Below are 26,653 nucleotides of genomic sequence, written 5' to 3'. Positions count from 1 at the left end.
CAGGAAATTGCTATAAATGTGGAGTAAATGGTCCGTTGTCCACCAAACTTCACATGATTCATATTTGTCCCACCCTGAACACATTTATATGACAATATTCCGTGATAGTCATAGCGCCACCTATTGGTGAAAGGAAGTACTTCTTACCAGACACTTATCTTTGGATTAACCTGAAATTTCAGTGCTGTGGTCTATATTTGATGTACACAAACGTGACATATCATTAGTGTCTACGCACGCTGCAGAGGGTTTACTTTTGATGTCTCGCCATGAAACAGGAAATTGCTATAAATGTGGAGTAAATGGTCCGTTGTCCACCAAACTTCACATGATTCATATTTGTCCCACCCTGAACACATTTATATGACAATATTCCGTGATAGTCTTAGCGCCACCTAGTGGTGAAAGGAAGTACTTCTTACCAGACACTTATCTTTAGATTAACCTGAAATTTCAGTGCTGTGGTGTGTATTTGATGTACACAAACATGACACATCATTAGTGTCTGTGCGTGCTGCAGAGGATTTAATTTTGAGGTCTCGCCATGAAACAGGAAATTGCTATATTGTTGCCGTAAATGTCTCCATCAAACTTCGTATGATTCATATTAGTCCTGCCCTGAAAACATTTATATGACCATATTTCCTGATACTCATAGTGCTACCTAGTGGTGACAGGAAGTAGGTCTCAAACACTTATCTTTTGATTTATCTGAAAGTTAAATGCTGTGGTGTATATTTGATGTATAAAAACATGATGTATAATTACTGCGCTCTGCAACTCCCTCTAGTGGAAAGAGGAAGTGATACAAAATATGAAATATGTCATTCCAGCACTGTATCAGGGATATGCCAAGTCACTCCTGCATGCGATATCTAACTTTGACAGAAATGAATTGACACGTCAGAAGACGTCCTGCCAGCCAGTTGCGTGAAGGTGCGAGGGCCCGTTCATTGCTGTTTGCAGCTTTAATTATTATTATTATTATTATTCTGACATTTCGTGTCCCAATTTCGCCCCTTTCCCAAATTTCAAAATGCTTCTAACTTTCCACATCCGTCCGGCCCGATCCGAAATTCGATATTTTTGGGCAGTTGCACATGGTCGACGCAAAATGCAGAAATAGCGGCCCCTACAGATTTTCAAAAACCCCTCCCCTTGGGATTAGCTTGTCGCAGGCAAACGAAATTTGGTACACACATGTATCATACCGAGACGCACAAAAACGTCTCTTGAAGTCATGGCAAAATCCCAATAGGAAGTCGGCTGTTTTGTTTTGAATTTTTTCATTACGGCGATTTCCACAACTTAAATTTGAATGAACTCCTTCTAGGGATTTCTTCCGATCAACTTCAAAGTTGGTACAGATTATCGTGAGAACATGCTGATCAAATGTTATTAAAAGCTTTTCTCTATGTCAAGGGGCGTGGCAGCTAGGGCATGACAAATTTTGGTGACTTTTTGTTTTCTCGCCATCGAATTTCGAACGGCGCTCAAGCCCACATACTTTATCCAAGCAGCTTCAAACTTGCTGCACATGATAATGGCTCCGCCCCGAACGCCCCAATATGTTAAGATCCCACCTTACTCATAGCGCCCCCCGGTGGTAACAGAAAGTGAGCAGTTTTTACTTTAACATGTACTGATGCCACAAACTTGACAGCATCAACTTCATTCCACTTCTAATCCATGCAGAACAAGTTGGTGAAGCTACCTTTTGAACGCTGTGAAGCTACGTCTAATGGTGTCCATGTGGCAGTGTTGCGACTATCGATCCCTCGCCACTAAATACGTTTGGCTTTTTGATGGCTTCAACGACCTCATATCCTCATGAAAATTGATACACAGGTCAAGAATGGCGAGCTCTTGCATCTGATAGGGGCATCACCCATGGGGGGGACAAAATGCCTCTATAGAGCCCCCTTGAAATTTTCAAAAAACCCTCCCCATAGGGTTTTTTTTGGAGTTGGAACATGAAAATTGGTACACATGTGTATGTTGTCCAGACAAACATAAAAGTCTCTGGCACCAATGCTCTACTCCAAACAAGAAGTCGGACATTTTGATTTTGACTTGTCATTTTGGCGTGATTTCCACATGTTGTATTTTAACGAACTTGTCGTAGGGATTTCATCCAGTCGACTTCAATTTTTTTACAGATCATCCAGAGACCATGCTGATCAAAAGTTATTAAAAGCTTTTCTCTATGTCAAGAGGCGTGGCCGCTATGGCGCCTCCCTCGCCACCAAATACGTTTGGCTTTTTGATGGCTTCAGCGACCTCATATCCTCATGAAAATTGACACACAGGTCAAGAATGGCGAGCTCTTGCATCTGATATGGGCGTCGCCCATGGGGGGGACAAAATGCCTCTATAGCGCCCCCTTGAAATTTTCAAAAGGGGACAAAATGCCTCTATAGCGCCCCCTTGAAATTTTCAAAAACCCCTCCCCTAGAGTTTTTTTTTTTGGAGTTGGAACATGAAAATTGGTACACGTGTATGTTGTCCAGACGCACATAAAATTCTCTGGCACCAATGGTCTACTCCAAACAGAAAGTCGGCCATTTTGATTTTGACTTGTCATTTTGGCATGGTTTCCACATGTTGTATTTTCACGAACTAGTCCTAGGGATTTCATCCAGTCGACTTCAAATTTTTTTACAGATCATCCAGACACCATGCTGATCAAAAGTTGTGCTCTGCATGTCTGTAGGTCAAAGGGCGTGGCTGCTATGGCGCTGCCATTTTTGATCCATCGCCATGCATATTAAAGCAGCTCTCTCGCCCACATAATTCATCCAAACTGCTTCAAAATTTCTGTACATGATAAGAGCCCCACCCTCAATGCCTCCATATGCTCGTAGCCAGTGTTGCTCATGCCGCCCCCTTGTGGAAACATGAAATGCCCTATTATACACTGACATTGTCCGATTTGCTCGAAACTTCACATGTGTGATCAGGGTCCACCCCTGGACACACCTGCACACATTTAGTTACACTCCCAATGCCCCTGGTTGATGAACAAAACATTGCGTTTTTTCGCTCCTGCCAGGTTTTTTCTCCCTTCGTGCCACAACCCCTTGTGCCTCAGGCCCCCGTGGTTGCATGGTGGAGCAAGGGCCCGATCACAGCTGTTTGCAGCTTTAATTATTATTATTATTACGAACATGTAATCTCCAAATTGGCCCCTTTCCCAAATTCAAAAACTCACCAAATTTGGCACATGCATTTGTTCTGGCAAAAAAATTAGATATTTTGGCAGTGTTGTCTGTGTACGGGGCCAAATGTCGACATAGCGCCCCCTATAAAATTTCGTGCCTCGAACCCAGCCTGTGACTTTCACCTACACACATGAAAATTGGAGGACTCATAGAACATGCCAAGACGCACAAAAAATCCTCTTGGACCCATGCCGTAAACCCAACAGGAAGTCGGCCATATTGATTTGAATTTTTGACATGTTTGAACGAACTCCTCCTAGGGATTTCGTCCGATTGACTTCAAATTTGGTACAGATCATCCTGAGGACATGCTGATCAAAAGTTATAAAAAGCTTTTTTCTGTGTCAAGGGCAGTGGCCACTAGGGCGTGACAAATTTTGCAGACTTTTCGTTTTCTCGCCATTGAATTTCGAACGGCTCTCACACCCACATACTTGATCTCAGCAGCTTCAAACTTGCTGGACATGATGATGGCTCCGCCCCGAACGCCCCGATATGTTAATATCCCACCTTACTCATGGCGCCCCCTGGTGGTAACAGGAAGTGACCAGTTTTTACTTTAACATGTACTGATGCCACAAACTTGACTGCATCAACTTCATTCCACTTCTAATTCATGCAGAACAAGTTGGTGAAGTTATCTTATGAACGCTGTGAAGCTACGTCTAATGGTGTCTGTGTGGCGGCGTGGCGACTATCGATCCCTCGCCACTAAATACGTTTGGCTTTTTGATGGCTTCATCTCCTCATGAAAATTGATACACAGGTCAAGAATGGCGAGCTCTTACATCTGATAGGGGTGTCGCCCATGGGGGGGACAACATGCTTCTATAGTGCCCCCTTAAAATGTTCAAAAACACCTCCCCTTAGGGGTTTTTGTCGAGTAGGAAGATGAAAATTTGTAGATATGTGTATGTTGCCCAGACGCACAAAAAAGTCTCTGCCACCAATGGTCTACTCCAAACAGGAAGTCGCCAATTTCGATTTAAACTTTTCTTTTTGATGGCGATTTTGTGATTTCCACAACTATGTATTTGCAGATTTTGTCCAATCAACTTCAGATTTAATATAGATCATCCTGAGACCATGCTGATAAAAAGTTATTAAAAGCTTTCCTCTATGTCAAGGGGCGTGGCCGCTACGACGCCTCCCTCGGCACCAAATACATTTGGCTTTTTGATGGCTTCAGCGACCTCATATCCTCATGAAAATTTATACACAAGTCAAGAATGGTGAGCTCTTACATCTGATAGGGGCGTCTCCCATGGGGGGAACAAAATGCCTCTATAGCGCCCCCTTGAAATTTTCAAAAACCCCTCTCCATAGGGTTTTTTTTGGAGTAGGAAGATGAAACGTCACACCACATCAGGGTTAACTTACTCTGAGTTTTCACATAACCGCTTCAGTGATTCGTGCTGCTGGCTGCGGGAGAGCGAGGGCCCAATCACAGCTGCTTGCACCTTTAATTCTTTATTATTCTTTCTCCCTCTAAAAGTACCATGAGCAAATGTGGAGAAATTGTCAGTTCATAATGGGTGTGTATTGCACGGAATGCTGTGAGCTAGAGTGGAGAGGACTCTTAAAATCGTCTAAAACTTTTGTCTTTAACCCTATGGGCCTGAACGATGCATAGTGCGTCCAAATTCACACCCCTTCTTCTCTGTGGATTTTCTCCGCGACCGTGCGTCATAGCGAGAAGCCACGCATTTCACGTGAAATAGCGGAACTGTAGCTTTCCGACAAGGCCAAGCACTTGTCGGTAACCCAATGTTTTCACAGCGAAACAAATTGATAAATTTACAATAAAATGATGTATAACAGAGCTTTCATACAGCTTTGCACACACATTACTCTTGGATGGATTACTCGCGAACGCAGGCTTGCACGGAAATGCCACGCATATCACATGAAAGCGCAGGACTAGAGCTTTCCAGTGATACCACACACATCATTGTGCTGTCATCCCATCATGCTATAAATCCAGATCAATTGTCTACAAAGAAAAAAACCTGACGAATTTCTTTACAATCCAGATCTTGTTATCAGTCACTTCATATAGTGAGGAATATCATATCTTACCACATCTTAGGCTTGCGTGTGTTTCTCCCTGTCTATCCACATTTGTAGTCCGCCTTTCAAGATGCAAATATCTCCATATTGTACAGTTGACACATCAAACTTTGTATGACAAGACAAGCGCACTTCATCTTTGCGCACCCAGACAACTGCAGCCTAATTATGCATGGGTGACAGGGCAGTAGTCACCATATACATTGAGGGGGACACGTGCCCCCCCACCAATGCCCAAAATGTCCACCACAATATATAACTGAAACTAAAAAACAAATATTATCTTGGAGGACATCATTGCACTTGGTTGACTAATCTATTATCTTAGATGTAAATATTACATGTTTCTTTCAGATAAAACACATTTTTGACTTGTGAATGAGTCAATGGAATTTCTTGCAATAATGAAAAAATACTGGCAATCACACCTGGCACAAACCACATGTTTTGGACAGCTGTGAAGTGAGAGAATGTCCCAGCATCATGGTTCTTATATTGCCAGATTCCAGAGAGTCTCTCCTCTTCATATATGGCAGAATATGTCAACTTCCAACTTGCTATGGTGAGATACATGTAAAAATGTAAGAATTTAGTCACACAGATTTTTTTTTTTCATTGATATAAAAATGAATATAAAATACAGGCACATAGAAGGACATGGCATGATGGCAAATCTCGTTAGCCCAGATTGTCCTGAAAAAACAAAACAAAAACAAGAATAGCATGTGTATGTAGCCTTTATAATGACTGTGATATGAGCTTAAAAGTAAAGGCAGTAAAAATACCCCGAAAAGGCCAAGGGCCCATAGGGTTAACTGGCTGCTACGGCCACAATTTTCACTGTACATACACAATTTATACCAAAAACGTAGGAAATTTGTCATGGTCACAGATATGTTGACATAGAATCTCTCACACATACCCATTTTTGCTGAGTGGCTCCAAAGCGAAGGGAGCGCCGATTTTTTTCTCATTAATTCCCATGTAAACTGAAAGGAGACATTTCTGGAAAATAACTTAGGCGCAACACATTTGTAACTCGCGTGTGTGACAAAAATGACATAAGCGTTCGGAACGAGTATATCTCTCTGATGATATCTTCAGATTGACGATTGGACCAACGGTTTGGGAATAGGAAGGACTAGTTCGAGAAATTTTAAACCCATATTAAACAGCCTTTGCTGATCTGCTGAGCTCTCTGTGTGCCCCTCAGGTGCAGGCAAGTCATTAATCGCCATGACAACGGCTGCACACACAGACACACACACAGCCCTCTGTGTGTGCGTGTCTCACAATCTTTAAAGGACAGATTACAGCAGCAGAATCTTCATTTGAAACAGCATCTTCACGTTATATATCAGTGTTTTCCATCTCCCACATACTACTACAGTCTTTATTACTGTTAATACTGTTGCCACTTTTGTAAATATGACTGTTAAATACATATTGTAACGTACTGTAATATAAAATCCCTCTATTGCCAAAAATGACCTTGCTTACCCTTAACATTGCTTGTTTTCTCGACATTTCGACTCTTACGAATAATTTCCACTGTCTGTGTGAGCTGGAGGCAGAAACGGCCACGAGTGCGAGGTCCCGGCCAACGCTGCTCGCAGCTTTAATTCTTTATTATTCTTTCTCCCTCTAAAAGTACCATGAGCAAATGTGGAGAAATTGTCAGTTTATAATGGGTGTGTATTGCACGGAATGCTGTGAGCTAGAGTGGAGAGGGCTCTTAAAATCGTCTAAAACTTTTGTCTTTAACTGGCTGCTACGGCCACAATTTTCACTGTACATACACAGTTTATACCAAAAAACGTAGGAAAATTTGTCCTGGTCACAGATGTTGACATAGAATCTCTCACACGTACACATTTTTGCTGAGTGGCTCCAAAGCGAAGGGAGCGCCTATTTTTTTCTCATTCACTCCCATGTAAACTGAGAGGAGACATTTCTGGAAAACAGCTGAGGTGCAACACATTTGTAACTCGCATGTGTGATCACATTTTTGACTCCACATATATAAAAAATGACATATACGTTCATGAGAAGTGTATCTCTCTCACCATCACATTATTTTGATGATTAGACCAACGGTCTGGGAATGGGAAGAACTTGTTCCAGAAATTTTAAGCCCTCTGTGTGTGCGTGTCTCACAATCTTTAAAGGACAGATTACAACAGCAGAATCTTCATTTGACACAGCATCTACGTATTATTAACCCCTGAAGTGCCAAAATGGGCTCTCTAGCGCCACCTAGGTACACTAAATTGGCCACTGCGGCCCGTAGGAATGTCGTAACTCGCTCATGTGATCACATTCTTGACTCCACATATATAAAAAATGCAATATGTGTTCGGGAGAAGAATCTCTCTCACCATCACATTACTTTGATGATTGGACCAACAGTTTGGGAATGGGAAGAACTTGTTCAGGAGTTAAATCTTCACTAAAAGAGGTCTCTTCTCTGTGTTCTATCTGTCTCTCTCTGCTCTTCTGCCAGGTGCACCTAGTTAATTACCATGGTAACCGCTGTCACACACAAACTCACAGAAACATGATGGTGTGTGCGTGTCTAAATCTTACATGCAGACATGACAGGGGCAGAATCTTCATTTTAACCCTTTAGGTGCCAGAGTTTATTGAGGAAAATATTCCATTTTCATTTCAACATTTCAAAAGGCTGTCGCTTGAAAGTGGTGAGAGATAAAGGCATACTGTAAATGAGAAAAGTATTCACCATGACCCAAAGTTTGTGATGGGAGTAAATTAACTCATCTAATTTGCATATTGTGGCGTCACTAGGCAGCGGCCATGTTGGATTTCATAAATCTCAGTAAAACAACATTTTGAACATATTTACACAGTAGATTTCTTTTGTTTTGTGTTGTTTTTGTCATCTCATCCTCAAAAAAAAGGAGGGGAATCTGATGGGAGTAAATTAACTCATCTAATTTGCATATTGTAGCGTCGCTAGGCGGCAGCCATATTGGATTTCATTAATCTCAGTAAAACAGCATTTTGAACATATTTACACAGTAGATTTTTTTTTCAACTCTTATAGATAATTCACACTGACCGCATAAGCTGGAGGCAGAAACGGGCACGAGTGTGAGGTCCCGCCAAACGCTGCTTGCAGCTTTAATTCTTTCTTTCTTTCTTTCTCCCGCTGTCTCTTTGAACCGCAATTTGACCCCCTAAACATGCTCAAAAACTCACCAAAATTGGCATGCATATCAGGACTGGCGAAAAATTTTATAAAATGAAAAAAATAACCCCTAAATTGCCAAAATGGGCTCTCTAGCGACACCTAGACACACTAAAATGGCCGCTGCCGGCAGTAGGAATATCGTAGATGTTTGGATTTTATGCCCTGTTAAAGGTGACATGTTACAAAACCACCTGGTTGCTGCTGTCCGTAGGAATGTCGTAAAAAGATCAAACCAAAACTGGCTTGTTCGTCTCCTTGAGACTCATTCATTCACTCATTGACACCCCTGACCTAAATCCAACAGGAAATGAGCTAGTGCCTCTGAAAATACCATGAGCAAATGTGGAGAAATTGTCAGCTGTCACCTAGACTTGTTCCACTAGCGATCAAGATCAAATTTTTGACTCCATAAACATAAAAACCTATATGTCTGCATTCGGGACGAGTGTATCTCTTTGCTGGTATGCTCAGATTGACGATTGGACCCATGGTTTGGGAATTAAAGGGAGGAGTTCGACACATTTTAAAACCATCTCAATCTGCATTAAAATGGTCACTCCAACCTGTACGAATGTCCATCAGGAAGTGAGCTATTTCCTCTGACAGTAACATGAGCAAATGTGGAGAACTTGTCTGCTGTGAGCTAGACATCGGAAATCCGCATTTTTGACTCCACAAACATAAACTATATAGCTGAGTTCAGGACGAGTGTATCTCTCTGCTGGTATGCTCACATTGACGATTGGACCCACGGTTTGGGTTTTAAAGGGAGGAGTTCAAGACATTTCAAAGCCACCTCCATCTGCCTGCTCTCACACAGCTTGTCTCTCCCTCTCAGTGACGGACTCAGCAGGGGCATAGCCATCATTTCAGAAGTGAGGGGGACAAATTGTTCAGAGGTCTATTGAGTGATTTATCATCCTCTCGCATTCAATTGCATCTCTCCTTAGCAGCTAAAGAACCACATAACGACAAACAGCCACAGTGCAGCACCAGGAGACAGTTAGGACTGTATGTGTATGATATTTTATTGTTTGCTCTTTTATTAAGCACATTTTATTTCCCTTGGAACTCATGTACTGTGCTTATTTTTCTTCTTCCCTTGCTTTAGGGCTGAATAGTAATGGTAGATTGTGAAGAGTCCCCATAGCTACTGTAAGACAGACGTGCATTTGTGGATGTGTGTCTTACTCTGACAAGGTCCTCTGGGAACTGTCCTCGTGAGTTCTCGGGGACGTTGATAGGCGGGATGACCCAGTCCCTCTTCACCCGCCGCAGAGTACCATCACCCCTGACAACCAAGCTGCGCCATGGAAACAAGATCTCTGGTACCCGCTGAGTCAGTGTTGCATCACTGGGTTTTACCTGCAGAGACAATAAATGAGCGTTGTGTACTGGGCTACACACACACACACACACACACACACACACACACACACAGCATGGCTGCGTGGCAGAGCCAGCCTGCTGGGAAGGCTTGGTGATTCAGGGCATTTCTGACCTAATTTCAATGGCATGGATTAATGTTCTCATTATAGTCGAGTGTGTGACTCCTATGTAATGTAGCAAAAGACACACAGAACAAAATAGAGCCAGACTGAAGTCTGGATTTCAAAAACTCTATTTTACATGCTGCAGGGCTGTACAGATGGTGAAAAAAATATGCAAAAAGTGCAAATGTTTAAATCCATGTTGGACTTTTGTTTGTTTTTTTTGTTTTCAGTGTATTCTAAAAATACTTTATACATTACCTCAATGATGAACAATATGAGATTTATTGTATTTTCGAAACACATAAAACATACACAACAGCAACATACACAACAAATCATAAAACCTGCTCAAAATACCCATCCCTGTCTCCAAGGTCAGGGATGAACTCCCCATGAGCAGCAGGTGAGATGCTGGAGGGCAGAATATATGAGAAGCTCTTCCTTTTCCTTATCCTCTGGAAACCCTGCAGTGTAGCTGCAACCAACCAACCAACCAATCAATCAATCAATCAATCAATCAATGTATTTGTCACATAAAATTATATGACATACAATGCTGTCAGTTCCCTCAGGAACAGGAGTACAGGAGTGGACATTCCTCAGTATTTGAAGGGATACTCAGAATTTCCTCAGGCGTCTCAGGTAGAACAGTCTTTGCAAATGACCCGTTGTTATTAGGCAGCATAGTTCCTTGGCTGCTTCTTTCCAAAGTCCACTATCATCTCCTCTGTTTAGCTGACATTCAGGAGTAGGTTGTTGTCCTGACAACAGTGGTTCAGGTCCTCTACTGGATGTTGCTGGTGAGTGTTGTGCTTTTATTTCAGTTTGCGTTGTAAGCTTGTTGTTGACTGTCTAGTCAACCCTCTGTTAACGTACCTTTATGTTAGTTAGCTACCTAGCTAATGTTAATGTCAAGATATTGTTGTCACAGACACAAACCCACGTACAGCATGTCAGTAGAGTAAGTGCTACAAGCTTCATGTGAATATGTGTTAGCTAGTCTCCAAGGTCATGTAGGTCATTCGGAGGGATTAGAGCCAGATCATCCATGTAAGATATCTGTTCAGTGTTGCTGCTGTTATTTTTTCTGTTGTGACTCTTACTGCAAAGAGCTTGTGAGCCAGAAATAAATACCTTTTTCCTTTCTTTTTTATATCATATCTGAAGATTAATCTTGTACTGATGAGTTGATGCTTTCTTCTGTTGCTCTGCTGTGTATATTTGAATTAAGAGTTTTATCTTTTTTTTTCCAATTCAGTTACATTTAATTACAATTCCTGTATAATAATGGTAAATTTAATATAAAATCTATCTTCACTGCACTTATTCCATCATTGCAACAACAGAGTCATATCAGAATAATCACTTCTCTTTAAACACAAACACTGTTTTCATTCATTAATGAATCACAATACTATTTGATTAATATTAATATATATTTTCTTATTCTTGTGTATGTTGTTAAGCTATAGTGATTGAAATGCAACACTTCCTGCAAGACCGTTCTCAACAAAAGCCTACCAGGGAAAAAAATGGATTACCATTTGTATTTTCTGTGAGATGGTGGAAGTCTTTTAAAAGAAAAACACATATAATGAAGAGTGTGGGAAATTTGGGGTTGCAATAAGAGTTTCTTCCCAGAAATCTAATAAATAGAAAGAAGGAGAATTAAAATTATTTACTGAATGAAAACAATACCTCTGTTTATTAGAAATATACTAGTCGGTCGCATTTTAGCCATTTTTAAGCATGTTTCTGTTGTTATAGCGCCACCCAGTTGCCAATTAGAGTTAAATTTCTCCAGTCACCTTGAGCCGTCCTGTTCTACATATCTACCAAGTTTAGTAAAACTCGATATGGCCTAGATAAGAAATTAGCTCTCTAGCGCCTCCATTTTGTTTGATCGAAACCCTTGAGATGTTATACACCTTTATGTGATGAGCCACGCCCTCCGCAATATTCCTTGCCTTACAGAAGCTCAGTTTTAGTAAGTTTTCCAACTTTTTCCAAGGGGAAGAGGGAACTTTAGACATTGGTCGCTAGATTATGTTCACCGAGTTTCATGCAGATCAGTCAAACTTCCTAGGAAGAGATCGATTTTAAGTGTTTTTCAAAAAATTCAAAACGGCGGAAAATCTATGTTACCAGAAGTTGTGGGGTTCTTGAGGCAAATTTGTTCCTCATAAGGAGAGGCGTCTCTGTGCTAAGTTTCATGTCTGTATGACATACGGGGCATGAGATATGCCCATTCAAAGTTTGCAATTTCAATCGATTGCTATAGCACCCCCCCTTTGGCCAATTGATGTAATATTGCTTCATTGGCATCCTCCCATTACCCTCTACCACAGTGCCAAATTTCACATGGATTGACCAAGTCAGTGAGGAGAAAAACGTGGAACAGACACACAGACACACCCACACACACACACAGAGTTTTCGTCATTATATAGTAAGATGTAAAGAATGACTTCAATGAATTAAAAAGGAAGCAGATCAGAAAACATCGAAGATTCAAACACTTAAAGACATTTATTTGGATTTGACATGACTAGTGCTACAGAAATGTATACTTGGTCACAGATACCCCAAAGTACCTGTCAGTATCTGATGAGACCAACATTTTTCTTGTGCAGTGCGACATCTCCTTCATATAGAGTTGTGCAGGTTGTTGATTGTGGCCTGTGGAATGTTGGCCCACTCCTCGTCAATTGCTGTGTGAAGTTGCTGGATACTAGCATGAATTAGAATTTGCTGTTGTGCAGATCCAGAGCATCTTAAACCTCAGTATTCAGGCTATGCAAGAACTGGGATGTTTTCAGCTTTCAGGAATTGTGTACAGATCCCTGCAATATGGGACCGTGCATTATTATGTTGCAACATGGTGGCGGATGAATGGCATGACAGTGGGTCTCGTCACAGTATCTCTGTGCATTCAAACTGACATCAATAAAATCATTGTCTGCAGCTTATGTCAGCCAGTGCCCTAACCCCATCCCCACCATGGGGCACTCTATTCACAACACTGGCTTTAGCAAAGTGCTTACCCACAAGACGCCATACATGCTGTCTGCCATCTGCCTGGTATGGTGTAGACCAGGACTCATCTGTGAAGAGACACTTCTTCAAAGTGCCAGACACTGTCGAAAGTGAGCAGTTTCCCACACAAGTCAGTTACGATGACAAACTGCTGTCAGGTTAAGACTGTTGAGAACAACGGGCACATAGATGAGCTTCCCTAGGATGATTTCTGATGGTTTGTGCAAAAATTCTATCCTACATTCCACGTCTCTGGGGTCAAACCTGTGCAGGAAGGTTCCCTCGTCCCTGCCTCCAAACCTCCGCCTCCTCTGTGTCTCCTCGATGGTGGTCCCATTTACACATGCAAGTTGCTGTCAGCTTGTCATTGGAGTCACGGTTGGCAGTACCTGGTGGGCTGGGAGGGCTACGGTCCCGAAGAGCGCTCTTGAGTTTCACGCCCACCACCCTGGTCAGCCTGGTCCGTCTAGAGCCGTCCCTAGGAGGGGAAGTACTGACACGACTCTGTCAAGTTCCTGAGATTCAGTCAGTCCCCAGTGTTTCCAGCTTGACATCTTTCCCCACGCCCTGTGTCACAGCTGTGTCTTGTTTCTCCTGATTACCTGTGTATATATCCCCAGTCTGTCTTCCCAGTTGCCAGTTTATTGTTTGTTCCCTTGTGTCACCTTCATTGCAGCGCTGTTTCTTCCATGAGTTTTCTTGTGATTTTTGACCTCAGCCTGTTTTTGACTCTGTTTTTGCCTACACCCTTTTAGACTGTTTGCCAGATTTTTTGCCTTCCTGTGTATCGATTCAGACTGTAATAAATACTTGTTTTTACTGATCTGCCCTGGTGAGAGTCTGCGTCTTTGAGACCTTGCCTCTGTGTACTCAGTTCCTGTCACTGTATATTTTAGAACAATTTGAGAATTGTCAAGGACCGAGGCTTTTGTAACTAGGTGTTGTTTAAAATGAGCATCTTTGATCTGTCAAGCAAAGACTGATTGTCCTGACAATTGGAGCTTGGTGGGCTATAAATATGATGCCTGTTTGTCTTACTCTTCAGTTTAATTTGATAACAACCCTGGTCCTACCTTTCAGTTGAAGGGTACATTGCTGACACTGCTCCCCTGGCAAATGACTGGCTGCTATGCACCATAGCTACTTCTCGTGAGTTTTCCTTATGAAGGATTGTTGAGAGCTTCTTTCACTCTCAGTGATTCTCCTTCTCACTGACTACAGCCAGCGATGTTGATAGCAGCAAAAGCATATGGCAGCCGGCTGTTTCTGGGCTGTGTTTAGAAGAACCGCCAATCAGGGCCAGTGTCTTGTCTAAATACATGCAGCGGGTCTTATTATCACTGTTGTATATAAAACAAACTAACAGATGGCTATTTGACTCACTTTGTCTCTGCAATCAACACTTGGCCAACCTCAGATGCCTGCTGGGCTGGAAAAGCTGGTTTTATAGCTGTACATAGTTCATCCAACATTACTGAAGCCTTGGGGGGAAATAACAGCGCATCATGCCCAGATTGTTTAATGATTCTGTTTGTCAAATATTACAGTTCTCTTTCAGAAAGGTTTCACACATGCTGGCATCCTCAGACTCAGGTCCATGTATGTCTTAGCACTGTCAGGTTCTGTGTTTTACTGGATTTCATGATTATTCTAATATGCAATGACTCAGGGACAGCAGATCTGTGTTCACTGTATATTCACTTAGAGACAGTGAGAGCTGCATACTTTGGAATTAATACATAGAACAAATACATTAATGACCAAATTAGGACTTCAACTACAATTTATATTCATCACTGCTTAATGCATCATTTATATTTTTCAATAATCTATTTGTCATTAATCATCTTATAGAATATCAACAAGTGACAAAATATCCATCACAAGTGTCCTAAATCCAAGGTCACATCATTAATGATGTTTACTCTGGCCAACAGTTCAAGGTACTCAGTGAAAACAATGTCTGGTGTGCTCATAGCGGCAGAGTTAAGGACAATGATACAGTTTTATTATGATGCTGCTCCTCTTTAACCAGTCCATTTTCTCCCTCATTGCATGCACATATATATCATGAGAGCCCGCCTTGCCAGTTCAAACTGGCTTATCAGGTCAGCACTGTAGAATGGAGGGCAGACAAGGTTGACAACAAATATACAGTGATTTTCTTAGTTTGCTTATACCAACAAAGCCTCATGTCATTCTTCAATATGTAATTATAAATGCTATACTTATCTTAATTAGCTGTTGTTGGGATTCACAGGACCACAGATGATTTATCATTTGGTAAAATCATAACTGGAGATTTAAAAGCTTTTTCCTCTGCATGCTCTTTGTTCTCCAAACAAAGACAGCTAGGAGACACCCATCTCCACAGGAGGTCTCACCTCACACCTCAGTGAGACTCAAGTCCCAGAACTTGATTGGACCTTTACAGTGACATGTGACTCTGATGTCACAGGCATCTGTAGATTTGTGCTCCCTTCCAACAGATTCCTTTCTCTTCTTGCTCCAGCTGTTGAACAGCTCCCACCTCTTTCCGGTTGGGCCTGGAACAGACTCTTAGCCCCAAACCACTAAAGGGAGGGCAACTGATCACAGACTCTCCTGCAAACACAAGGTTTGCAACTGGCTTTCCAGCAACAAGGAACTAAGTGAGTTAGCACCCAGCGTCTACCTCTGCAAGGACCCCGAGCGACCAGCTTCCTCAGATCAGAACCTTTGGAACAAAGGACCCAAGAAAGACTGCAGCTGGAACCATCTTCCCAGCCTTCTTCTGCCGGCTAACTAAGCAGCACCACCAAGTGACTCTTTCCCCCATCCATTCAAGGATCGGTAATGTAACAACTGGGCATAGCTTATCACAGCTTTACAGGCTAAGTAAGACTGTTTAACTTGTTGTATGTGATTTAATGCTGTTTACTGATATTGTTGTGATAGATTGCAGTCAGGTCATTGATTAGTTGGCTTCACCACAGCTAAGTGTTTAGTTTGCTAATACTGTTCACAAACAGATTCTTGCATGCAACTAAACAATCTCTGCACTAATTCAGACCGTTTGCAACACACATCACATTGACATAGACTCACTAACAAATAGGCTTTCAACAGAGCTACATCCAAACAGGCATCTCAAAGTTCCCGCTTCTTTTCCTTTGTCTTTGTCCTGACCACACGGTCAGACAGACACCTCCCCCGACCGGAAGCCAGCCTTGATTCGGCCATTTTGGTAGTTCTCTGTTGTCAGCCATTTTGTTTTGTGGGCCAAACGTCTACTTGATCACCACACCCGTCTTTGTCTTTCTTTCTCTTCTTTCTCTCTCACACACACACAACACACATATACACACCAAGCTTGTATATAGTTAGTTAGAATTTGTGTGTTTTGGTTTGCTTTGCTAATTTGTGAATAAATATAATTCAAAAATATCTTTGGAATCATGCTTAATGTTGCACAAGGGTGAATGAATAATCAACCTCTGCTGCGTCAAGAACTCCGAAATCCTTCAGGTGTTACTGTTAATTCTGGTTGTTGTCATTAATTTAATTATTAATCAAACTCCAAATTAATAGNATATATATATATATATATATATATATATATATATATATATATATATATTTATATATATATATATATATGTATATATATATTTTTTTTTTTCATTTATATTTATTTTACACAGAAAAATGTTTCGCAGCGTGCTCCATTGTAATTAATTAATAATAGAAAAAGCCTTGTGCTAAGAAATACTACAACAGGGTTGTCAAATTCATTTTAGTTCCCTGGCCTCATACAGCCCAATTTGATCTCAAGTAAGCCAGACCCTGACCAGTAAAACCATTGCATAATAACCTATAAATAACAATACCTCCAAATGTTTCCCTTTCTTGTAGTGTAAAGAAGTACAAATTTATATTCTGAAACATTCGTCCATCTAATCTACTACTCTACTCGACTACAAATCTACAGATGAAGTTCAATCTCACACAGGCTTCGCCCTCTGCTGGATTCTATGGGCAACACTCTCTTCCATTCACGAACTCACTGAATTTTACACAAACATATCTGGCCAATCTGGGCATGCCTACCTGAATACCTGCAGACCCCACAGCATATAATTAAGCAATATCACACGAGAGGGAGTGATGTTATACTCGTATATCATCACGGCTGTGATTCGGTCATAGGCATGAGGCCACAGAAATAGATAATTTAAGCATTTTATTTGTCTTCCGCCAACAAAAATAGTTCCCTCAGGACTCCGCTGTCACCGTTGCTATGTAACGCAAACATGGTGCGCCAGGCACTTACTCTTTATACACATTTATCTGCACATTTCCATCAATTGTGCAGCCAGTGAAATAAGTCTCTGGTGACTGCATGGTGGACTGTCGCTTCACAGGCACAGCCGACTCTGCCTTCTGATCTGACAGTATGTTGCTTTTCTCCAAGTCATTGAGGTCCGCTGATGAAACACTGACAAACCTGGATGTGTGCTCAAATGGATTCAGCTTCTCCTCTCCCTCATCTTCCTCTGATGACCATTCATAGTTCAATTCAAAACTTATTTTAAGAAATAAATCCATATTTTTGGTTATTTGACAGTGGATGAATTAATTAGCCTACAACGCAACTGCTGACCTAACTGACACTAACCGTCAGTTTTGATTTGATTGTTGATTGCAATCAGCTGTAAGGCGGAGTGATACATACACAGTGAAATAACCGTGATGTTGTACTCCAATATCGTCACGGTTTTACTGTCTCTCGACCAATCAGATTGCAGGGCCGGAACTCACTGTTGTATAAGGCAAAATCTATCATCATATAACATCCTGTTCTGTTCAGTGATGGCAACCTGCCCACCAATTATTTTTTTATTTCATTTTTTAAAATTTTATATGCTTTATTAATCCCCCTGAGGGGAAATTCAATTTTTTCACTCCGTTGTCATTAACACACAGGTCTGAAATACACACACATGCACTAACAGGACCTATACATGCACAAAGTGGAGAGATATCAAAGTGAGGGGGCTGCCATGGACAGGCGCCCCGAGCGGTTTGGGGGTTTGGTGCCTTGCTCAAGGGCACCTCGACAGTGCTCAGGAGGTGCATTCACTGGCCCAGATGGCCAGCCTACGAGGCATGCAGTGGTGGGATCACTGCAAATGCAACGACGTGATGCTTCGCTGAGGCAATAGCTTCGTTTGTAGATAATGATAATATCACATGGTGTCCGGTACATCAGCAGCAGTCCACCACTGACATCTCTCCACCAGGCCTTCCTTCTGCTGATGACAGGCTGTTTTGGGCTCCTTCAGTGCGTCTCCCACAAAGACAGCTTCAACTGGAAAGCACGTATGGTGTCATAATCAGTGTTGCCACAGTTATTTTGAAAAAGTAATTTGATTGATTACTGATTACTCATTTAAAAAGTAATTTAGTTAGACTTATGATTACTTGATTTTATAAGTAACTAAGTTAGATTACTTGTTACTTAATTAGTTACTTTTGGCTGCTGGCACCACTGCCTCAACATAAAAATGACAACCAGTTTTGCTTATACTCACTTTATTTGAAAAGCATTTGTAACACGTTTAAGGTTGTTAATGTTTTTATGAAAAATGCAATAAAATAAAGCCCGTCTTTCTTGACCTCACTTAACATAAACACTACTTTTTGTAAAATAAATAAATAAAATAAAGCCAGTCTTTCTTGACCTCACTTAACAAAAACACTTCTTTTCGTAAAATAAATAAATAAAATGAAGCCAGTCTTTCTTGACCTCACTTAAAGCTATAGTTGGTAATGTTGGAGAGCTAGCAAGATTTGAAAGCGGCACCTCCTCTAAGCTCCACCCCCTCCTCCCCCTCCCGTCAGTGCTCCGTCCAAAGCCACGGCCCCACAAGCTTGAACGCGCATCCTGCAGTAGGAGTCAGACTCAGCAGGGCAGAGGAGAGCCGAGTAAAATAACAAATCCCCCGAAGCAAACAAATAATTACCTGTCCAACAGAAAGACAGCAACCTCTGCATCACTTTTCAGGCCCTTCATCTCCCTCAGTTGTCTCCACCGTTTAAAAGCTGCACCGATGTTGGTGTCAGGACGAGACATGAAGGCATCTGATTGGTTCTTTCCATTCGCACCGAATGGCAGGGATTGATTGGTTCTTTCCATTCGCACCGAATGGCAGGGATTGGTCAGAGTTTTTACAGGCCTGCAGCTACCACAGAGGTCGGATTTTTTTCATTCCTTTTTCTAAACACATTATGTATTGACTACTCTCAGGATGGAGGGACCATTTCACCCAGTATAACAAGAAGTGTTTCTGAACAGGATTACCAACTATAGCTTTAACAAAAACACTTCTTTTTGTAAAATAAATAAATAAAATAAAGCCAGTCTTTTTTGACCTACAAAGCCTATTTAACAGTAAGTGTAACAATGAACCAAGTCTCACGCGACTTTCCTTTAACCTGTAAACTTTGTTTAGACCTACCCTCAACATATTCAGATATGGTCCTAGTGTTCTGAGTGAAACAGTGGAGAGGGGCGAGTAAACCAGTGGTTGTATTTCATTAACAGAAGCTTCTCAGACCTCTTGTCAAAGTCTGTTCCTTCTAGGCGTGAGCACCAAACCACACAGACTAAAAAGCCACTCCACAGGAGCGCTAGATGGGGTTGGAGTGTTATACTTTAAGAAAATGTTATTTATATTTGAAAACTGACCCAAAATATGAAGCTCATGCCCTGACCTAAAGTCTCTTCTGGCTCTGTCCCAAAAGCAAAAAAGTCCATATCACCTTGGCTGGCAGACATGGTGGGCACATTGGCAGGGCTCTGTGGTGCTGCTGGTGCAGAGGCAGTTGTGCGACACTCTGATGTCAGAAGCTCCTTTACTTGCTCCCTCCTACCTTCATCTCTCAGCCATCGGAGTTTGAATTTTGGACAACTGACAGCTGCGAGAAGGGCATCTTTGTTGTCCAGCACACCAGAAAAACGAGTCTGGATAGCCTGAAAAATATAATTTGATATGTTTATTATTATCTAGTTGAAGCCTATAAGGCCTTCTATTTATTTTGTCATACAATTATTTGCAAACCATGACATATGTGGGATTAATATTATGGATTTAATTTTTCTGGTTATTTACTGACCTTTTTATTTGTTTTAATCTTCTTTTGCAGTAATAATGAATATTTTTGACAGCTATTATTTTTACCACAGTGCAGTGGGCTAGCTGTGGTCTTTATTTTGTGCTACTGACAACCTACATACTGCAGTATGGTATGACTCTGTTCCATATTCATGATTAGTGCAATACAAAAAAATGATGTAATTAGCTTAAAGATGGAACATACCTGCACTATGGCATCTGGAAGACCTGTAGTCATCTTGGAGAGGGTGTCTTTCACAGCCAAGGTCTTCTGCATGAGAACCTCAAGTGTGGATAGTAAAGTCCCATAAGGACAGTCACCTTGAAGCATGACCAGTGCTACAGTCAGAGGCTTCATGGTGGTGCAGTATTCATGCAGGAACTGGTACTCTTTGTCTTTGAAGCACTTGACTCCCAGCTTGGTGCACAGAGTATTTAGGTCATTCGTGGGAATTTCTGTGATTCTATTTACAGCATCGTAAAAGGAATTCCACCTTGTGGATGTCGGTACCAGTAAACCGTTACTGGTAGCGAAGTAGCACTACGGGCTACATCACCAGAGCCAATCCAAGGGAGCGATGAAGTGTGGTGCATGATGAGATCCAGGCAGCAGAGGAAGAGGTCAGGCATGTCAAAGCTGTGGCAATGGGGCAGCGGGGCAGCTGGACCTGGTAGGGCAGCGTGCAAGGAAGATCACTGGGATGGAAAGACATCAGAAACATGGAGGGGCATTGGAACAAGTTTCTCCTCTATTCCATCTATGTTGTTGTACCGATACCAATGAATCTCCTCAGGTGGAGGATAGTGGAGAATCCCAGCTGTTTGCTCTAGGAGGGACCAGCCAACCTGGAACACATCCTGTCAGCATACCAAACAAGCCTGGCAGACGGGAGATTAAGATGGCTGCTTGATAAGGTACTGGCTCAGCTGGCCTAGGAGGTTGGAGAGGCAGAAAAATGGAAGACCACTAAGTCCCAAGCCAAAGGCCCTTGCTTCATTAACTTCCTCAGGCCAGGTGACAAGGCAGGCAAGAAGGCTAGGGGTACAAGATGGTTTGCTGTTAGGACATGGTGTCATAATGTTCCACTCGGTAGCGGCTGCTGAGTCAAGGGCAACTAGAATTAGTGGTAAAATTCAGTATACCGGTGCAGTCTGGTGTTTGGCTTAATGTCAAACCAGTTTGAAAAAGTTTACTTTGGCTCAACCCTACTTGTCAGTATGAAGGCTGCCAAACAATGGTTCAGACCTCTGGCTTTTTGAACAACCACTCCCATGCCGTGATCCATTCTTAATGACTTGCAACACAATGCCCTCTGGTGCAAAATGCAGTGAAAAGTCCAATACCTTACCTCATGGAACTCGTCAGTGACAGTCAAAGTCTTATCAACACCTTGGATGAATATGGCCAACTGAGCAACATCTGTAATATCCATACTCTCATCAACTGCAACTGAAAATGCTACAAATGGTTTAACTTTGTGTCAAAGTCTATCGCAAGCTCCAAAATCCTATCTGCCACAGAATTTCTTTTTAGGCTGATGTTGGTAAGAACCTGTAGCTTGTTGGGGCACATGATTTCTGTTGCCTTCAGCATGCATGTCTTCACAAACTTGCCCTTGGAGTATTACTTCGGTGCTGATACTATTTTGTTAGCAATAAGATGGCTTGCATTTATATCTGCATCACTTTTTTTCTGGGCTACGACTAAAAGCAGACTGCTGTTTCCTCAAACCTTCCCACATTTGATTTATCTTTTCTGTTCCAAGTTGTCCTTGCAAGTTCTTGTAGTTTTCACCATGATGAGTCTGATAGTTGGATACTGTGTGCACACTTTCTTCCCATTTACCTCTGTGAATAAACATGAACTGGTCCATTTTTCTTGGAAAACACAAGCTGTGTCCATTTTTCTCCTCTTTAAAGCAACACTTACCTTTCTGGAAATTTTACACTTTTCTTTGTTTAGGTTAAAATGCTATCACTAAGCTGATGGCACACTGAAATGTAAGTGAATTCCACCAGAGATGAAAACTCATAATTATACCATTCTCATATGGTTCTAAGAAAACTCCGACCGGAGTTTTCTCCTGTCCTGTCTGTCTGTCTGTCTTCCCCACGTGGAGGCCTCCAACAGACGTAACCGCACGTGTAACATCCCCCCCCACACCCTCCACCCCTGAGTCTGTGAGACAAGAAATATGCTAGAAACAGGGACGCTTGTGGATATAAACTAGTAACAGGGACGCTTGTGGATATAAACTAGTAACCTGAGATGAACATGGTTTCGCCTGGAGCTGTCCCGAAGGGAAGATGCCGGCAGCGCTGTGACAGGACGCAGAAGCGGGGGAAGCGCGGAGGGGTTAGCTCTATGCTAACAGCTAACCCCATCAAACCAGCTGTTCCCAGCAGCCTTCTGGCGAACGTCCGCTCGCTGGACACGAAATGGATTACATCTGACAACGGAGATCCACTCACTGAGGAGTGAGGGACTGTTGTGTCCTTGTGTTCACTGAGACATGGATGAATGGTAACATATAAGATGCCGGTGTTGAGCTAAGGAGGCTAACGCTACATAGAGCAGACAGGGAGGCAACATCATCTGGTAAGCTCCGTGGTCTATACACAAACAATTCATGGTGCTGTGATGTGAAGAGGATCTCCCAGTTCTGCTCTCAGGATGTGGCGGTTTTGACTGTGAAATGTCAACCCTTTTCATCTTAATATTGCACTATATGTTCTTTCTTATATGTTGCACAAATTGTTTTTAAATGTTTTGTTTCTTTTTGCTTGGGGTATGTGAAATGTCAGTTTGTTTTTTTGTGCTGCGCATAAAAATGACAAATAAAGAAGTTCAGTTCAGTTCATAATGTTATATATGACAACACAGCATCCAGTTGCTAATGGTTAATGTTAGCCTACTGTAGCGTAGCCTCTGAAACATTAACGTTATCTTCCTTGTGTAGCGTAGCCTCTGAAACATTAACGTTATCTTCCTTGTGTGTTTCCACTTACTAGTAACATTAATGCTACTATCTAACGTTAGCACTGTAACCTTATTCTAAAACCCATCAGTCATCACTGACTCCGGTTGAGTTTTAAAACTCCGGGGTTGCATATGTAACATTACACTCGCCCTCCTCTTCCGTGTATCTAACGTTACCATGCCAACGCCTACATCTATCATAGATGTAATGAGGACGTAATGTAGGAGGAGGAAGTAGGCCTTTGGAGGGAGGTGGAGCTGCAGGAGGAGGAGGATGGGACTTTGGAGGGAGGCGGGAGTTGTGGATGTTCAAAGTTTTTCTAAGTGCTGTGTGAAATGCAAGAAAGGTAAGAGCTGCTTTAATAAAGACGTTTTCCAGCTGCGGCTCCTACATTAGAAGTAATGCTATCTCCTGAGCCACATCCATCCCCAACACATTTTCTACTGTCCCCCAGTAGGACCGGACGCCAGCTGCTATTAGCCATCTCCTCACACAACAGTGAGATCACAGAGCCCATTTTTCAAACAGTCATTGGATTGTTCTTGTATTCTTCATTAATTTAAATTTGTAGCTGTTAGTCTGGAGCCCTGCTTTTTACCTTGTGTAAAATTGATGTGACACAACAGAAAAACACTGCCATCTGTGAATGTCATCTATTTGCTGATAGGCCGATGGCAAGGCGAATATCAGCCAATACCAATGTTCAGCCAATAAAACAGTGCATTCCTACTTTTCACACTTTGTAAAGTCATCCAGTGGGCTAATTTGGGCTTGCGCTCGCAGGCTTTTATGTTTTTGATGTATTCTACATGTAGACACTGAAACTGTAGTGAAAGGTGTAATGTTGCTGGTATGATATCAGTATGACTATCAACAGGTCATATTCACTGCATGTTTTTGCTGTGAACTGTGCACGAAACAGAGGAAAAAAAGACGACACACCTAATCTGTAGAGGAGCTGCAACCAAACCGCAGCCAAGCTACGCTGCTCACGCAGACTGTGGCAGCTCTTGCCTGTTAACATGGCTGCTGAAATGAAAAGCAAGAGGTTATTTGAAACATATGTGTTGCTCTGGTAGGCAGTGTGGCCTGTACTGATATTTTTGTTTGAGTGTTTGTAAGAGTCAAAATTGCTAAGTCTCTGCAACAGGTTAGCAGGCTAAGAGCAATCCCATAATGCATTTTACCTTCACCACATGTATTTCTGTGAATCCTAATGAAGTACATGGGTCATGTGTCTTGAAAACAATGGCACATTACAGACTCTGGCCCAGACGGCCAGTAAACTTGCCCAGCATAAAATTTAACTGGCCACGGGTCATCAGTTATGTCAGATCTCTACTTTTACTGCTGATTTACCTGTTCAGGTCTTGTGCTGTTGCCATTTGGATGGACGTGGAGATGCACTCTGGTCTTCCAGACCTGTTTGGACTGTGGGTCTCGAGCATAGACCCTCTCCACAGATTTTCCCTTTCCCACCAGGCTGAGGGGGCGCAGGGTGTAGACCACACCATCCTCACTCACTCTTAAGTCAGACGAATCTCCAACCTCGAACCACACCTTACCTCTACCGCAGTCAATGAAGCTCACTGAGGGAGAAAGACACAGACAGATGTCGGACTCAGTAGAAAAACCCATCAATCATCTGCGTGATATTCTGTGTGCTCTAATGTCTTTATTCAGCCATCTCACAGGGTGTTCAACTTTTACATCCCTTCTAAACCATATATATACATGTTGTCATTTATTTTGCTTGTTAAGATTTAACACAGATCCTACACATGTCAGGGTAATTTCCAGAAAGTTACTAGATGACACACAACTTTACATAAGTGGCACCAGATGACTACAGTCCCCTATATCTACTAAATAAGTGCATTGACGAAATCAGTACGTGGATGTGCCAGAATTTTCTACAACTAAACACAGAAAAAACAGAGATAGTTGTTTTTGGCCCCAAAGAACAAAGATCAATAGTCAGTGCTCACCTTGATGCCATGACACTAAAACCTACAAATCAAGCCAGAAATCTTGGTGTAGTTCTGGACTCAGACCTAAATTTCAATAGTCACATTAAGACAATTACTAAATCAGCCTACTACCACCTTAAAAACATAGAAAGAATAAAAGAATTTCTGTCAAAACAAGATACAGAAAAACTGGTTCATTCTTTCATTTTCAGCAGGCTGGACTATTGTAACGGTGTCTTCACAGTAAAAAATCAATCAGACAACTTCAGCTCGTCCAGAACGCTGCTGCCAGAGTCCTCACCAACACCAAGAGAGTGGAGCACATTACACCAGTGCTTAAATCATTGCACTGGCTTCCTGTGTATCAAAGGATAGACTTTAAAATCTTGTTACTTGTCTATAAAGCACTAAATGGTCTCGGGCCTAAATACATCTCTGATGTGGAACAAACTTCCAGAATATCTGAGGTCTGCTGAAACTGTCAACTCATTTAAATCAGGGCTTAAAACATTACTATTTACTGCAGCTTACCAGTGAACTAGATATGTAACTTATTCTTAGGATAATCTGTAGCTATTGTTTTTATATTTGTCTGCTGTTGCTTTTGCTTTATGTTTGCTTTTTAAATGCATTTTCTGCACTGTTTTTCTTGCTTTTAGCTTTTGTTTTTAATGATCTATTGTTCCTTTAATGTTTTATCTTAACGTATTTCCCTTGTAAAGCACATTGAATTGCCTTGTGTATGAATGGTGCTATATAAATAAAATTGCCTTGCCTTGCCTTGCCTAGTAAAGGATGCAAAGAAAATCAAGAATATTTCCATAAAAATGCTGCCTTTTGTCTGAATTATTCAACCCAACATAGAGAGAGTAGATTCATCCAAAAAGTGTTGGGTGGGGTTGAGGTAAGGGTTGTCTGCAGGCCAGTCAACTTCTATACCAAAACGGGAAAACCATTTCCTTGTGGACAGTGGCATAAGGTAGTTGCAACGGGCCACAATGCATGATATTATGACAGGCCCCAGTGCACGCTATTGTGCACATATTGGGTCTCATTCATGAAAAGTGAGTAAAGCTGTGTGTAGATTTGCACATAAAAGCCTATTCTACTAAAAACCTACTCCGGATTCAGGAAACTCAGATTTGATCATAAACACGTGTGTATGATCATGAATGCCAATCCATCGTAAAGTGACAGCGCGCTCCCGGTAATCAGCAATTAACATAAATCTCCGCCCATGAATAGCCAATGACCACCATATAAGGTAGGGTGACCATATTTTGATTTCCAAAAAAGAGGACACTCGGCCGGCCACGAGATAGCCTACTTAAATGATACTCGCAGTTTACTCAAAGATGCCTTATAATTTTAATATATTTAAAATTTAAATGTATGGATAGAAAATTCAGTTATATTACAAAATAATATCTCTCAAAGACAGAAATTCAGATAGGCCTCAGCTTTCAGTGAAAATATAGTGTAAAAATAAATAAAATCCTATTGTCTGTCCTGTT

At 41.7% G+C, this 26,653-nt stretch overlaps 1 protein-coding gene across 1 annotated transcript in view; it reads right to left on the bottom strand.

The window, feature by feature from the left end:
* LOC126396243 (cadherin-2-like) overlaps positions 1 to 26,653 on the bottom strand; it is a 430,873-nt gene that overhangs the window by 192,528 nt on the left and 211,692 nt on the right. Inside the window, exons 3-4 of the mRNA XM_050054177.1 lie at positions 24,529 to 24,758; positions 9,694 to 9,867 (exon numbers count right to left, since the gene is read on the bottom strand). Coding sequence (XP_049910134.1) covers positions 9,694 to 9,867; positions 24,529 to 24,758 — 404 coding nt within the window. The remainder of the gene's footprint in view (positions 1 to 9,693; positions 9,868 to 24,528; positions 24,759 to 26,653) is intronic.

This window comes from Epinephelus moara, chromosome 10 (genome assembly GCF_006386435.1).
Source record: "Epinephelus moara isolate mb chromosome 10, YSFRI_EMoa_1.0, whole genome shotgun sequence".
NCBI lineage: Eukaryota > Metazoa > Chordata > Actinopteri > Perciformes > Serranidae > Epinephelus > Epinephelus moara.
The sequence above is the reverse complement of the archived record's forward strand: the minus strand, read 5'-3'. Positions and strand labels throughout refer to the sequence as shown.